At 39.8% G+C, this 14541-nt stretch overlaps 1 protein-coding gene across 1 annotated transcript; it reads right to left on the reverse strand.

The window, feature by feature from the left end:
• Positions 1-484: 484 nt before the first annotated feature.
• LOC145954253 (uncharacterized) lies at positions 485-1966 on the reverse strand. The gene is made up of 3 exons (XM_083068153.1): positions 1585-1966; positions 729-1383; positions 485-521 (listed from the first exon to the last, which is right to left on the reverse strand). Exons 1-3 carry the CDS (start codon positions 1964-1966, stop codon positions 485-487), a joined length of 1074 nt encoding a protein of 357 aa, XP_082924279.1.
• Between the last annotated feature and the right edge of the window lie 12575 nt (positions 1967-14541).

Consider the following 14541-nt stretch of genomic DNA (forward strand, 5'->3'; position numbering starts at 1 on the left):
GGTTCGTACTCGATCTCGTATAGAAGTATTGAGGTTCGTACTCGACCTCGTATGGAAGTATTGAGGTTCGTACTCGACGTCGTATGGAAGTTGTGAGGTTCGTACTCGACCTCGGATAAATGCGTTAAGGTTCGTACTTGACCTCGGGTAGAAACCTTGAGGTTCGTACTCGACCTCGTATAGGAGTATTGAGGTTCGTACTCGACCTCGTATAGGAGTATTGAGGTTCGTACTCGACCTCGTATGGAAGTATTGAGGTTCGTACTCGACCTCGTATGGAAGTTGTGAGGTTCGTACTTGGCCTCGGATAAATGCGTTAAGGTTCGTACTTGACCTCGGGTAGAAACCTTGAGGTTCGTACTCGACCTCGTATAGGAGTATTGAGGTTTGTACTCGACCTCATATAAGAGTATTGAGGTTCGTACTCGACCTCGTATAGGAGTATTGAGGTTCGTACTCGACCTCGTATGGACGTAGGCGAGGTTCAGATTTGACCTGATGTTTGAGTGACCCAAACTGACCTTTAACAAAAACGTTGAGGTTCGTGTTCAACTTCAGAGTATACGTTCGTGTGTTTAAGGGTCATTTTCGTTCTTTATATAAGCAGAAAAAATAAGGATACGAATTGAGTAAAATGGGTAATTTTATTTATCATGTCTGTGTGCCTCGTTAAAAACCCTCTCAGTTTGAGGCAGGAAAAGAGTGCACAGCTTTGTTCATATGGAAACAATAGAATAAATGGAATTTCAAGGAGTTGCGGTGGGGGATCCCTCTTGCCTTGCTTGCTGGACGAGGAGATCTTCAAGCTCTCAGCATAACATTGCCGAGCTGTCTTCTGATTTGCTTTGACGGTGATGATTTTACCATCAGTCCCTAGGAACTTCATGGTGAGGTGTGGGGTGGAAACCACCTCTCCGAGTTGGTTTAGGGTTGGCCTCCCGATAATGATGTTGTAGGAGGTGTTGGCTTCCACCAGGAGGTATCGGACCATGACACGCCTTGTGTCCGGTGGTGTTCCAAAAGTTGTCAGTAAGTCCACATACCCTCGAGTGTGAACTCGTTCTCCTGCGAAACCGACTAGGAGTTCAGTGTGAGGCTGGATGATAGAGTGGGGGATGTCTAGCTTGAGGAACGTCGGCCAGTACAAGATGTTGATCGAGCTTCCCTGGTCGATGAGTGTTTTCTGCACCTCCCAGTTGGCTATTTCTACAATGATGACCATGGGGTCGTCTTGGTTAGGGCTGATACCAGCGTAGTCCTCGTCAGAAAAAGAGATCGGTGGTGAGCTTTGGTGCGGCACCAAGGTGGTAGAGTGGACGCAGTTGATGCCCCGCATGTGTCTTCTTCGAGCCGAGCTGCTGGCTCCTCCCCCAGCAAAGCCACCTATAATTGTGTTGATTACTCCCCGTAAGGGAACTGACTATGTCTCTTGGCTTATCTCGGCATGCACCGCACCGCTAGCATTTTGTTGGGAGCCTGAGGGTAGGTCTGTGCGAGCTCCTGACCCGCGACCTCTCCCTCGTGCCCGGCTGCCATAGCCACCTCGGTGACCCTGCTGTTGCTAGACGTACTGGCCGAGGTGACCTGCCTGGATTAGTTCTTCGATACGATCCTTGAGCGTGCGGTACTCCTCCGTGGTGTGGCCATGGTTCCTGTGGTACCGACAGTGCTTGGACTTGTCGGCGCTGTTGGGAGTGTGGCCGGGTGGCGGCAGGGCGAGTAGGTTGTTATTACTGGCTTCCTCCAGGATGTGAACTCTGGGGGCGCTCAAGGGAGTGTAGAAGTCGTATCTCCCCCCTCTGTTTGCTTTGGCCGACTTCTTGAATTGGCTGTCATTGTTGACTTTTATCTTGTCTTTGTGGCCCTGTTCTGGCTTTGTGGGGCCCTTTCTGCGAACCTGGTCACAGAACGTGGAGTGCTCCTCCATCTGAATGTAGCCCGCGGCGCAGGCGCGCAGCTCGTCCATGTCGCGAGGGGCGTCGCGACATAGGCTATCAATGAATGGCCCGGGTTTGAGTGCCATGAGCATGGCGTGCAGGGTGACTTCGGGATTTAAGTTCCGAATCCTCACCAAGACGCTGGAGAAGCGTTCTATGAAGGCTCGTAGAGGTTCGTCGTCACTCTGCCTGAGGTCAAGGGTCTATGGGCGCCAAATTGATAGACCATGGGCCAAGGGTCCAGTAACCAGAGCTATGGCCAGGAGGATACAAGAAGAGTTGGAACTTGAGAAGACTAATGGGCTTATCAGGCCCAAGGTAATCTTCACTTGGAATGCTCTATCATAAAGAGAAAGCCTAGTTCTACTTGTATATATTGTATAGTTTTCAAATAGTCTCTTGTATAGGTTATTTTGCCTTTGTATTGGTTATTTTGCCTTTGTATTTGTGAGGCACTTTACTTGCTTTCTCCTAGTGTTTGTATATTGTTTTTAAGGTAGGTTACTTGGAGAGTTTAACTCCATTTAACCTCCCTAGTTGATATTTTCATTTTGTATTTTTTCAGTAGGGAAAAGGGGGTATATTTAGCAAAGCTTGGGGTGTGACAAGTAATTGGGCCAGAACTGGGCCTAGGCAAAATTTTACATATTGGACTCATTTTGCTCCTAATTTTTCATAGATTTGATTTAGCTAGGTCTCATCATCATATGATGAACCTAACTAAACCAAATCAAACATTTTTGAATTAATTCAAGGAGCAAATATGAACCAAGGCCGCCTAGCTCTCCTACTTGTTCTTTGGCCGAAATTCACTTGTTACTCTTCAAGGTTTGAAGCTTGCCTTGCAAGCTTCTAAACCTTGGAAGGTTAAGGCAACCTTACCATGGTTCTTAAGTGAACCATGGTCAAGGTTGGCTTCTCCTACAAGTTTCCTAAACCGTGGGGGTTAAAGCTTACCCTACCATGGTTCCTAGTGAACCATGGTTTAGGATAGCTTCTCCTACAAGCTACCTTTCCCTATAAATTCCTAAACACTACATTTGTAATCACTTTTGAACATTTGAGAAATAAAATTCTGATTTCTCTCTCAAGAGTCCTTTACCAAAACCGAAGAGAATTCTCTCTCAAGGTTTCTCACCAAAGGTTTCAACCTTTGTTTTGGTTCCTAAAGCTTCTACTTCAATTGGAAGTAACCGAACCACCTCTTCAAGGCTTCTCCTCCATTGAAGCTTCTTTCATGGAGATTCAAGCTTCAACCAAGGATTAACCTCAAGAACATTCGGTCCAAGCATGGAGCTATTGAAGATTAACAATCATCTTCAACCTAGTTCCATCATTTTTGGTATCAGAGCCTAGTGCTCTTGAGGTTTTTATCTCTAATTTTTTCTACTTGAATCCGTGTTGTACCTTCCTTGTATATGTCTAAATTTGAGTTTGCTGCATGGATCTAGTTCTAATACAATTTTTGATGGATCCTATATGTCAAGTATGAAGTAAATGATTCATGTTTGCTTGTTCCTATTCTTATGAATCATTTTCGGTTTTGTGCTCTTAGGTACTCTTAAACTTGTGCATTTTTGTATTTGCTTGAGTCTTCTCCATTCATTCACATGTGTCCGTGACTGGACAACATGCATTGAGTTTAGTTTTGCTTTTGAATCAGTGGTTTTGTCTTAGAAAGTAATGTGTAGTCCTTTGCATGTCAAAATTTCCTAAACTAGCTTATGTGACCTAGTTTTTGTTTCTTGTGTTGATTGAATCCGAAATTTGTGTGTATTTTTCTTATTGAATCTGAACCTTACTATATGAGCTTTTGATTTACATGTTTGAGTTCTTAATTTGCTATTAGTTCTAGCAAATTTCCTAGAGTTAGGTTTCTATTATGTCATATTGAAAGTTTTGTCAAAAAAATTTGTTAAACACTTCTCCTATTAGGTTTCTTTGTGTCTTGTGTAGTGGCTGAAACTTATTGAAATTTTTTGAGCCTTAAAACAGAGACAAAACAGAGGTGTGAGTGTCCTAAATGCATGAGAAAAACAAAAGAATGTGTGCTTAAAAATTTGACCTAAAATACTACAAAATTGTGAAACACTAGAAAAGAAACATGCATGTGAACACCTTTGTTTTATGTAAAAATTTTGCTGCAGTTTTTCTATATTGAAACCGAGACATATAAGTGCTTAAAAGGCATTGAAACTCCTGAACATACAATGAAAAATAAGAGAAAAATATTTTGCTAAAAAGAAAAGAAAGAAAAAGCAAAAGAAAAAGCCAAAAGGAGTGAAAATTTTTGCTTAAATTGCTCTCGGTTTTGATGAATTTTTGCTTACATTTTTAGTTGGTTCAGCCACCTATTTGTGTCTTGTTTTTGTTCATAATCTTAGGTTTTAATTTTGTAATCCAGTCTAGTGCCTTTCCTAGGTTACTCTTGTGTGTACTAGCTTCCAAATTTGCCTTAATTTTTGCTTGTCAATTTGTGGAACTCTTTCTAGTCTTGTCTCATTTTCTTCTACCACTTGGTGTAGCCATTCTAAATTGTTCTTTTTCAGTTTTAGCACTAATATTCAGTCTTGAAGGTGGTTGAGTGCTTCTTGAAAGGTGTAGGAGGCCAAGGCAAAGGACATCAACTTGAAGGCTTTGGTGGTTGCTTAGGGAGTTTGTTCTCTCTTGGTGGCTAGGCTCTTGAAAACACCTAGAAGTGACTAACATCAAGGTTGCTTCTAAAGAGAGGAGTGAAACACTTGAGAGGCTGCAGTTTGGTGGCTGAATTGGAGCAAGAAAGAACAAAGCTAATTGTAAAAAAAAAATTGTGAAAATTAGAGACTAATTTAGTGACGGAATTTTTGGTTCCAAAACTAGTTTTCCTCACAAAATCCGTTGCTAAATTTGTTTCTAAATTAGTGGCAATTTGTTTTCTTTGAAATTAAAGTGCAGCCACTAAATTCATTTGATTGTGAATTTACATTTCATTTGGAGTGTGAATTTGCATTTCATTTGAAGAAAATTTGAATTTCATTTTCTTGTAATTTTTTTTATTTTCCAAATTTTTTGTACAAGGCCTTTATTAAGGAGTGTCTTGGAGTGCCTTTGGTGTATCTCCATCTCTCCTTAAGAACTCTTAATAGCTAATCACGTGTAGTACTTGTGAGAGTGGTCCTTGAAGGTCTTTGGTACCTTTCAAGCTCTCACTTAGGTTTACTTGCTTTCAACGTCTAGTTTATGTTTTCTTGTCTTTAAGTTTTCAAGCAATTTATGTTTTAAGCAATTTATGTTTTCAGTCATTTAAGTTTTCAAGCAATTTAAGTTTTCATGCTCTTTATGTTTTCAAGCATCTTATAAATTGTACACATAGGCACTTGCTTGTTATTTTCCTTTAAGAAAAGTTCTTTGTGAAAATTGTTTTGTGCAAGATAAAAGTACAAGGGGGTTTAGAGATTTTTACTTGAAGAGGCTTGGTTATTAAGTGGCTCTTTAGTAGCTCACCTCCCTCCAAAGTTTAATTTGTACTCTTAGACCTCCAAGTGCCAAGTCTAAAGCACTTCAAAACTTTATTTTCATAAAAACTATTTTTGTGTGAAAAATATCTCTTGAATTAAAATGTCTCAAGATTCCTCCCATAGTGAAAGTGATGGCTCTCCAAAAAGTCTTTCTTACATTACTAAAGAGCTCAAATCACTTAAACTATGGAAAAAGCAAGAGTCCATTCAAAGAGAGAAGGAAAAAATTGAAAGAGAAGGACAACTTGCTTATCTTGAGGAAAAATTGAGAATTTTAAGGCAAGAGGAAGAAAAACTGAAAGAAGATATAAAGAAACATAGAAAAAAGAGTAGGAGCTCACATTCCCAATATACATCCCCTAATGAAAGCATGAATCAAGGGGATCACTACCAACATACTCCTAGAAGGTCCATAAGACCTAGGGAAGTCAAAGTTGACCTTCCACAATTCTTTGGCAAAGATGATGTGGAAGTATACTTAGATTGGGAAATGAAGGTTGAGCAACTCTTTGCTTGCCACAGGGTAAGTGAAGAGAGAAAAGTCCCTCTGGCTACCCTTAGCTTCCAAGGGCATGCCATGTATTGGTGGACTGCTCTAGAGAGAGAGAGACGCCTCCACAATGATCCTCCAATTCAATATTGGAATGATCTCAAAAGTTCTATGAGGAGGAGGCACATTCCCACCTACTATGGAAGGGAGCTTATGAATAAGCTCCAAAGGCTCCAACAAAGAGACATGTCTGTAGAATAGTACAGGCAACAAATGGAGCTATTAATGATGAGGGCTTGTATTAGGGAAGAGGAAGCTACTACTGTAGCCAGATTTTTGAGTGGTCTTAATTTAGAAATAAGAGACCAAGTGGAGCTACTACCCTACAGGGACCTAAATGACTTGGTCCAACTTTGTGTAAGGGTAGAACAACAAAGAATGAGGAAATCTTTCAAAAATAGCTCCAACTCTTCATTTCTAAAGAAAGATTCCAAGAAGGAGGGAAAAACTTTTGAAAAGAAGAAAACTTTTGAACCCTCCAAAAATCTAGCCACAGAAAAAGATAAGGGAAAGGGAAAGGACACTACACACACTAGTTCTAGGACTAGTGATATTAAGTGCTTTAAATGTTTAGGAAGAGGCCACATTGCCTCCCAATGTCCCACAAAGAAGGTAATGATCATGAGGGGGCATGACATTTATAGTAGCCAAGATGAGGCTACTACTTCCTCTAGTAATAGTGAGGAAGAAGCAAGTGATCAAGAGAAAGGTGTAGAGTCTACTTTTCCTTATGAAGGGGAGCTCTTAATGCTTAGGAGACTCCTCAACAACCAACCTAGTGATACTCTATCACAAAGGGAGAACATATTTCATACTAGATGCAAAGTTTCAAACAGTGCATGTTCTCTCATTGTTGATAGTGGCTCATGGTGCAATTGTTGTAGCACTAGGCTGGTTGAAAAGTTGGGCTTAACTACTAGTCCCCATCCTAAACCTTATCAACTTCATTGGATTAATGAGGATGGTGACTTGGCAGTTGACCAACAAGTAAAGGTCAAGCTTTCTATTGGTAATTATGAAGATGAGGTGCTATGTGATGTAATACCAATGGAAGCTTGTCACATCTTATTAGGAAGGCCATGGCAATTTGATAAGAAAACCATGCACAATGGCCTTACTAACGAGATTACCTTTACTCATAAGGAAAGAAAATTTGTGCTTCATCCTCTTTCTCCTCAACAGGTGGCTGAGGATCAAGCACAAATGAAACTCAAAAGAGATAGTGAAAAAAGATTTAAAAAAAAAGAAGAAAAGAGTAAAAAAAAAAAAGTCTGTGAAACTTAAGGATAGAGAGGAATCTAGGGAGAAAGGAGTTTCCTCCCTAGAAGTTGTTAATCAAGAGAATGAAATTTTCAAACAAACCCTCTTGATTCAACAACCCTCCTATATCCTTCTCTGTAAAGGAACTCTTTCTTGCACTGCCACATCTAGTGGGCATGAGACTTTACCTAAGGGGGTAAAAACACTTTTAAAAGAATTTGATGATCTATTTCCTCCCGAGGGTCCAATGGGCCTTCCTCCTTCTAGAGGAATAGAACATCAAATTCATTTGGTGCCTGGGGCTAGCCTACCTAATAGGCCTGCCTATAGGACCAACCCCCAAGAAACTAAAGAAATAGAGTCTCAGGTCCAAGAGTTGTTGGAGAAGGGCTGGGTTCGAAAGAGCTTAAGTCCTTGTGCTGTTCCAGTGTTGTTGGTTCCAAAGAAAGATGGCAAGTGGAGAATGTGTTGTGATAGTAGAGCCATCAACAACATCACTGTGAAGTATAGACACCCCATCCCTAGGCTTGATGACATGTTAGATGAGCTTCATGGAGCCATCATATTTTCTAAAGTTGATCTTAAAAGCGGATACAATCAAATTAGAATCAAAGAAGGAGATGAATGGAAAACCGCTTTCAAGGCCAAGTTTGGATTATATGAGTGGTTAGTGATGCCTTTTGGGCTCACCAATGCTCCTAGTACATTCATGCGTCTCATGAATCATGTCCTTAGGGATTGTATAGGTAGATTTGTAGTAGTTTATTTTGATGATATTCTCATATACAGTAGGAGTCTAAGTGATCATATAGGACACTTAAGGCAAGTTTTTGATATTCTTAGGAAAAATCAACTTTTTGGAAATTTAGAAAAATGTACCTTTTGTGTAGATAGTGTAGTTTTTCTAGGGTTTATAATTAGTAAAAAAGGGGTTCATGTGGACCCCGAGAAAATCAAGGCCATCCAAGAATGGCCCACTCCTAAAAATGTTGGAGATATTAGGAGCTTCCATGGTTTGGCAAGCTTCTATAGGAGGTTTGTTCCTAATTTCTCCACACTAGCCTCCCCATTAAATGACTTAGTCAAGAAGAATGTGGAATTTATATGGGGAGAGAAACAAGATAATGCCTTCATAACCTTGAAGCATAAGCTTACCCATACACCACTTCTAGCTCTACCAGATTTTTCAAAAACTTTTGAGTTAGAATGTGATGCCTCTGGAGTTGGTATATGGGCGGTTTTGTTACAGGGTGGGCACCCTATTGCATATTTCAGTGAAAAACTCAAAGGTGCCTCCCTTAACTATCCTACCTATGACAAAGAGCTCTATGCCTTGGTTAGGGCCCTTCAAACTTGGGAACATTACCTTATTCCCAAAGAGTTTGTCATTCATAGTGACCATGAGTCACTTAAATATTTGAGGGGTCAAGGCAAGCTAAACAAAAGGCATGCTAAGTGGGTAGAGTTCTTAGAACAATTTCCATATGTGATTAAATACAAGAAAGGGAAAAATAATGTTGTGGCTGATGCCCTTTCTAGGAGACACACTTTGTTAATCTCCCTTGGATCTCAAATCTTGGGATTTAATCACATTAAGGAATTGTATACTAATGATCTCGAATTCAAAGAAAATTATAACCAATGCTCAGCAAAGCCTCAAGGAGGTTTCTATATTTCTGAGGGGTACTTGTATAAAGAGGGAAGAATTTGTATACCCCAAGGATCTATAAGAAAACTCCTTGTTCAAGAAAGTCATGAGGGTGGTCTCATGGGGTACTTTGGAGTTGAAAAGACTCTAAGTTTTCTAAAAGAAAAATTCTTTTGGCCCCATATGAGAAGGGATGTTGAGAGGGTTTGCTCTAGATGCATAGCTTGTTTACAAGCAAAGTCTAAAGTAATGCCTCATGGCATCTATACACCCTTGCCTGTTGCTAACTCTCCTTGGGTTGATATCAGTATGGATTTTATTTTGGGCTTGCCCAAAACCCAGAGAGGCATGGATTCTATTTTTGTGGTAGTGGACAGATTTAGTAAAATGGCCCACTTTATACCCTGCCACAAAATAGATGATGCAAGCAACATAGCAAGACTCTTTTTCAAGGAAGTGGTTAGACTTCATGGTCTTCCCAAAACCATTGTTTCAGATAGGGATACAAAGTTCCTTAGCCATTTTTGGAAAACTCTTTGGAGTAGGCTAGGAACTAAATTACTTTTCTCTACTACTTGTCACCCACAGACAGATGGGCAAACAGAAGTAGTTAATAGATCCCTATCTACAATGTTAAGGGCAGTCCTTAAGGGTAACCATAAGTCTTGGGATGAGTACTTGCCCCACATTGAATTTGCTTATAATAGGGTAGTCCATAAGACTACCAAAATCTCACCTTTTGAGGTTGTGTATGGTTTTAACGCTCTCACTCCTTTAGACCTAATACCTCTACCAGATTCTTCTCATTACTTTCATAAAGAAGGGGTATCTAGGGCTGACTTTATTAAGAAATTACATGAGAAGGTTAAAATTCATATACAACAACAAAATGAGAGAACTGCTTTAGAAAGAAGCAAGGGAAAAAAAACCCTCATTTTTGAGGAAGGGGATTGGGTTTGGCTTCACTTGAGAAAGGAAAGGTTTCCTTCTCAAAGAAAGTCAAAACTCAATCCAAGAGGAGATGGTCCCTTCCAAGTCCTCCAAAGAATTAATGATAATGCTTACAGGTTAGATCTTCCCAGTGATTATGGAGTAAGTAACACTTTTAATATAAGTGATCTTATTCCCTTTGCAGGTTATGATGAGGAAGAAGAACCTACAGATTTGAAAACAAATCCTTCTCAAGAAGGAGGGGATGATAGACCATGGGCCAAGGGTCCAGTAACCAGAGCTATGGCCAGGAGGATACAAGAAGAGTTGGAACTTGAGAAGACTAATGGGCTTATCAGGCCCAAGGTAATCTTCACTTGGAATGCTCTATCATAAAGAGAAGGCCTAGTTCTACTTGTATATATTGTATAGTTTTCAAATAGTCTCTTGTATAGGTTATTTTGCCTTTGTATTTGTGAGGCACTTTACTTGCTTTCTCCTAGTGTTTGTATATTGTTTTTAAGGTAGGTTACTTGGAGAGTTTAACTCCATTTAACCTCCCTAGTTGATATTTTCATTTTGTATTTTTTCAGTAGGGAAAAGGGGGTATATTTAGCAAAGCTTGGGGTGTGACAAGTAATTGGGCCAGAACTGGGCCTAGGCAAAATTTTACATATTGGACTCATTTTGCTCCTAATTTTTCATAGATTTGATTTAGCTAGGTCTCATCATCATATGATGAACCTAACTAAACCAAATCAAACATTTTTGAATTAATTCAAGGAGCAAATATGAACCAAGGCCGCCTAGCTCTCCTACTTGTTCTTTGGCCGAAATTCACTTGTTACTCTTCAAGGTTTGAAGCTTGCCTTGCAAGCTTCTAAACCTTGGAAGGTTAAGGCAACCTTACCATGGTTCTTAAGTGAACCATGGTCAAGGTTGGCTTCTCCTACAAGTTTCCTAAACCGTGGGGGTTAAAGCTTACCCTACCATGGTTCCTAGTGAACCATGGTTTAGGATAACTTCTCCTACAAGCTACCTTTCCCTATAAATTCCTAAACACTACATTTGTAATCACTTTTGAACATTTGAGAAATAAAATTCTGATTTCTCTCTCAAGAGTCCTTTACCAAAACCGAAGAGAATTCTCTCTCAAGGTTTCTCACCAAAGGTTTCAACCTTTGTTTTGGTTCCTAAAGCTTCTACTTCAATTGGAAGTAACCGAACCACCTCTTCAAGGCTTCTCCTCCATTGAAGCTTCTTTCATGGAGATTCAAGCTTCAACCAAGGATTAACCTCAAGAACATTCGGTCCAAGCATGGAGCTATTGAAGATTAACAATCATCTTCAACCTAGTTCCATCACAAATGTTCTTACCGAAAATCTGCTGTAAAGCTGATCTGCCAGGTAAGATCGGTGAGCCTCCTTCGTTGGTACGTTGGTGCGTCAAGATGGGGTTGGTACCTGCAAAAGAGACTCCGATGCTAAAGTTAGGGTTTGTATGAGTATATGTCTCGTATAAATAATGCACGTACCTTGGTGTGGATTAGGGTTGTTGCGGGCCTTGGGCTTGAGATTAGATAAGATATGATTAGATAATATATCTCGCTTGGGGCGAGATTCTCTGAGATCAGTTATGATTTACTTAAATGTCGAGCTGACGTCATATAACGCATGCCCGAGGTCCCCTCGTGCGATAATGCCGAGCTCGGAGCTCGGTTTTACGGTACGGATAGTACATATATATATATATATATATATATATATATATATATATATATATATATATATATATATATATATATATATATATATATATATATATATAAAGAGAGAGAGAGAGATCAAATCACCCAAGTTCCTATTAAACATGAACTTGATCAATTCAAAGGGAGACAACTCAATTAGGAGCATTTCGAAGGGATCAAATTCAACCATTTAACTAAATCAATTCAATATCTCCAATTCTTAAGACATACAATCAAGAAAAAAAAAACAATAAATAAGGTCATAACTCATGATCAGAAATAGAGTGAGGTTATGAGTCATGAAGGAGTGACTGACAAACTTGCAAGAAGGGATGACTGTCGGCGTTCTTGTTGTCCTTCTTTGCTCTGACTAAAACAATTGTTCCTTTGTCGCCACTGTCGTGAGCCATGAGAGTGATGACTGACGAACTTTGTGAGGTTTTGGGAACCTTAGTCATTGTTGCTCGATCTCATGAGGTTCTGCAAACAAAGTGTGTGTAACAAAATTTCACAAGAAGGCGTATCGTCGTCACTTAATCTCATGACTCGTGAGGTTTTGGGAACCCTAGTCATGGGGCAACACTTACAATGACAATTTCTAGTTTCTATTTCTAGTCGTTTGCATTTTGTTTGTCCAGGGACAAATAGGAAAAACATATTAAGCAGGTCAGCTTGTCTCAGCCTGCAATGTGGTTCGACGAGTTAGGGGTTAGGTAAGGTGGGCCAGACGAACTACTATGCTTAGGTCGGCCTATGGGCCATGTTGTTTTGCCATCCTTATCCATATTCGACTCGCTAAAACTCATGAATAAACAAATTGGTATACAAGTCTAAAAAATTATTTTTTAAAATAAAAAAATGTATAAAATTAGAAGAAAAAAAATCTCTTTATTTTTTAGTGTGCAAAAATCATTTTATTTTGAAGTTAAAATCCATATTACTAAATTTTCCAAAATTGAGAATGGTCTTAAACACTAAATACTAAAAAGTAAAAATCCATAACACTTAATTTTCCAAAATTGAGAATGGTCTTAAACACTGAATACTAAATTGTTATGACTAAAAATATTATCAATACTTGTAGACCCCTAAAATTGTCCGGGCCGGAAATAAGACTCGAAGACTCTCAAAGACCGAAGGAAAGTCAGCCGGAAGGACTCCTGGAAGACCCTAGGAGGATTGTCTGTAGGTTTAGAGGTCTTAGAGTAGCTTAAAATAAGAAAGTGGGAGGATTGAAGCTCAATACGGCCTCCTGGAAGTTCAGTATGGCCGTACTGGACATTTTGAACTACAATACGGCCATACTGAAACCAATACGGCCGTATTGAAAGTTCGGAACTTTCAATACGGCCGTACCAAATTCAATACGGCCGTACTGTAGTTCAAAACTTCAGTACGGGCCATATTGACGTCAGAGGCCGTACCGCGCCTCACTCCTATATATAGAACGCATTTGGCACGTTCTCCCACACATTTGGATCATTCCTCCCCCCTCTGGCTGAGTATTCTTGGGTTTTTGAGCTATTCTCTGCCCTAGAAATCTCTCCAAGAGTTGATCCGACGAAGTTCTTGAATTCTGAGCACTTAGCTTGAGGATTCGAACTAGTCGAAGGGAAATCTATTTCATTTCCATAGTAAATATTATTTTTTAGGGAAAGGAGCGAACGTGTAGTGGGAAGGAGCGCCAAAAAGCCTCCTAATTCTTCTTCTGAATATAAAAGCCCGCTTCGGAGGTTTCTTTCTAAATCCCTTTTATTGCTTTCATTTATCGCTTTCTTTGATTGTTGTATTCCACGTTTAAAGTTTCCACCATGTAGACATTTTACTTATAATTGTTCTAAATAAATAGGGGTAATTTAGTAATTTTATGCTTTTATTTATGAAATAATCCGTCATAGGGAACCCGAAAGGGGCGTTGTGGGGTGCTAACACCTTCCCCACACGTAACCGACTCCCGTACCCAACTCTGGTTGTAATGGCCGAAGTTGATTTGCGAAAATCAATTGCCTTGTATCTTTTTCCAATGTTTTGAGTAAAATATTGGTGGAGACTCCAAGAACCCCCTTTTTTGCGAAAACCACTAATCCATGGAGGATCCCGCTTGGGATTAATATGGATTGGTGAATCATTTAATAAAATTGTTAGTTCGACAAGGTCTCAGTTTGAGAATAAGTCGTTCTAACAATCCACCACTTTTCAAAACTCTAAAAAGAGTCCAACCATCTTCGCGAACGCCAAGTGCCGTTTCGGCGGGGTGGCGACAGATGGCAACTCCACTGGGGAAGCCTCGAGAGTCAGTCCCATTTAGTGATGAATTATTTCTAAAATGATAGTTTAAAATTACCTCATTACCCCTCGCTTGTTTTATAACATGTTTTATCTATTTGGCTTTAATAACTGTTGTATGTTTAATTTTCGCAATTGTTTGAAATAAAAACTGCACACGAACCTTTGCACACAACAGTTCCCTCTATACCCGAGGGCATGAGTGGAAAGCCATAGGGAGTGGATGTTAGTACGGTCGGTTGTCGAATGGGTCTATAGGTGCCCGTAGACCGTTGTCGGAAAGCATCACTCAAGGTGAAAACCATGAACTCAAGTCCGACAGTGCGTTGGAACTTTCCATCGACTTACGACGAGAGGAATTGGGTCCCTATAATGGGGGCACCTTGGGGGCCTTGGACCAGTGAGAACAGTTAGAACCTCCTTGAATATGCACTTTTCTGCAGGATACCCCTACCTCGTGATTCGCTCGTGACTGTTCGTGGATGAGTGAATTGTTTGTGCATTGTTTATGTGACATTGTTTGAGCATACATTGCATTCTTTAAACATACAACATTCCTTTTTTAAAAAATAAGAATAAATAGGAATAAGAATCTTCCATTGCATGGTGTTAACATCTACCTTCATCGCATTCATATAGGTAGTTTCCTTTTTCACCCAAAAAATATACAAAAAAACAAAATACC

Source organism: Cajanus cajan, chromosome 1 (assembly GCF_000230855.2).
Source record: "Cajanus cajan strain Asha chromosome 1, NIPB_CcT2T_4, whole genome shotgun sequence".
NCBI classification, from domain to species: Eukaryota; Viridiplantae; Streptophyta; class Magnoliopsida; order Fabales; family Fabaceae; genus Cajanus; species Cajanus cajan.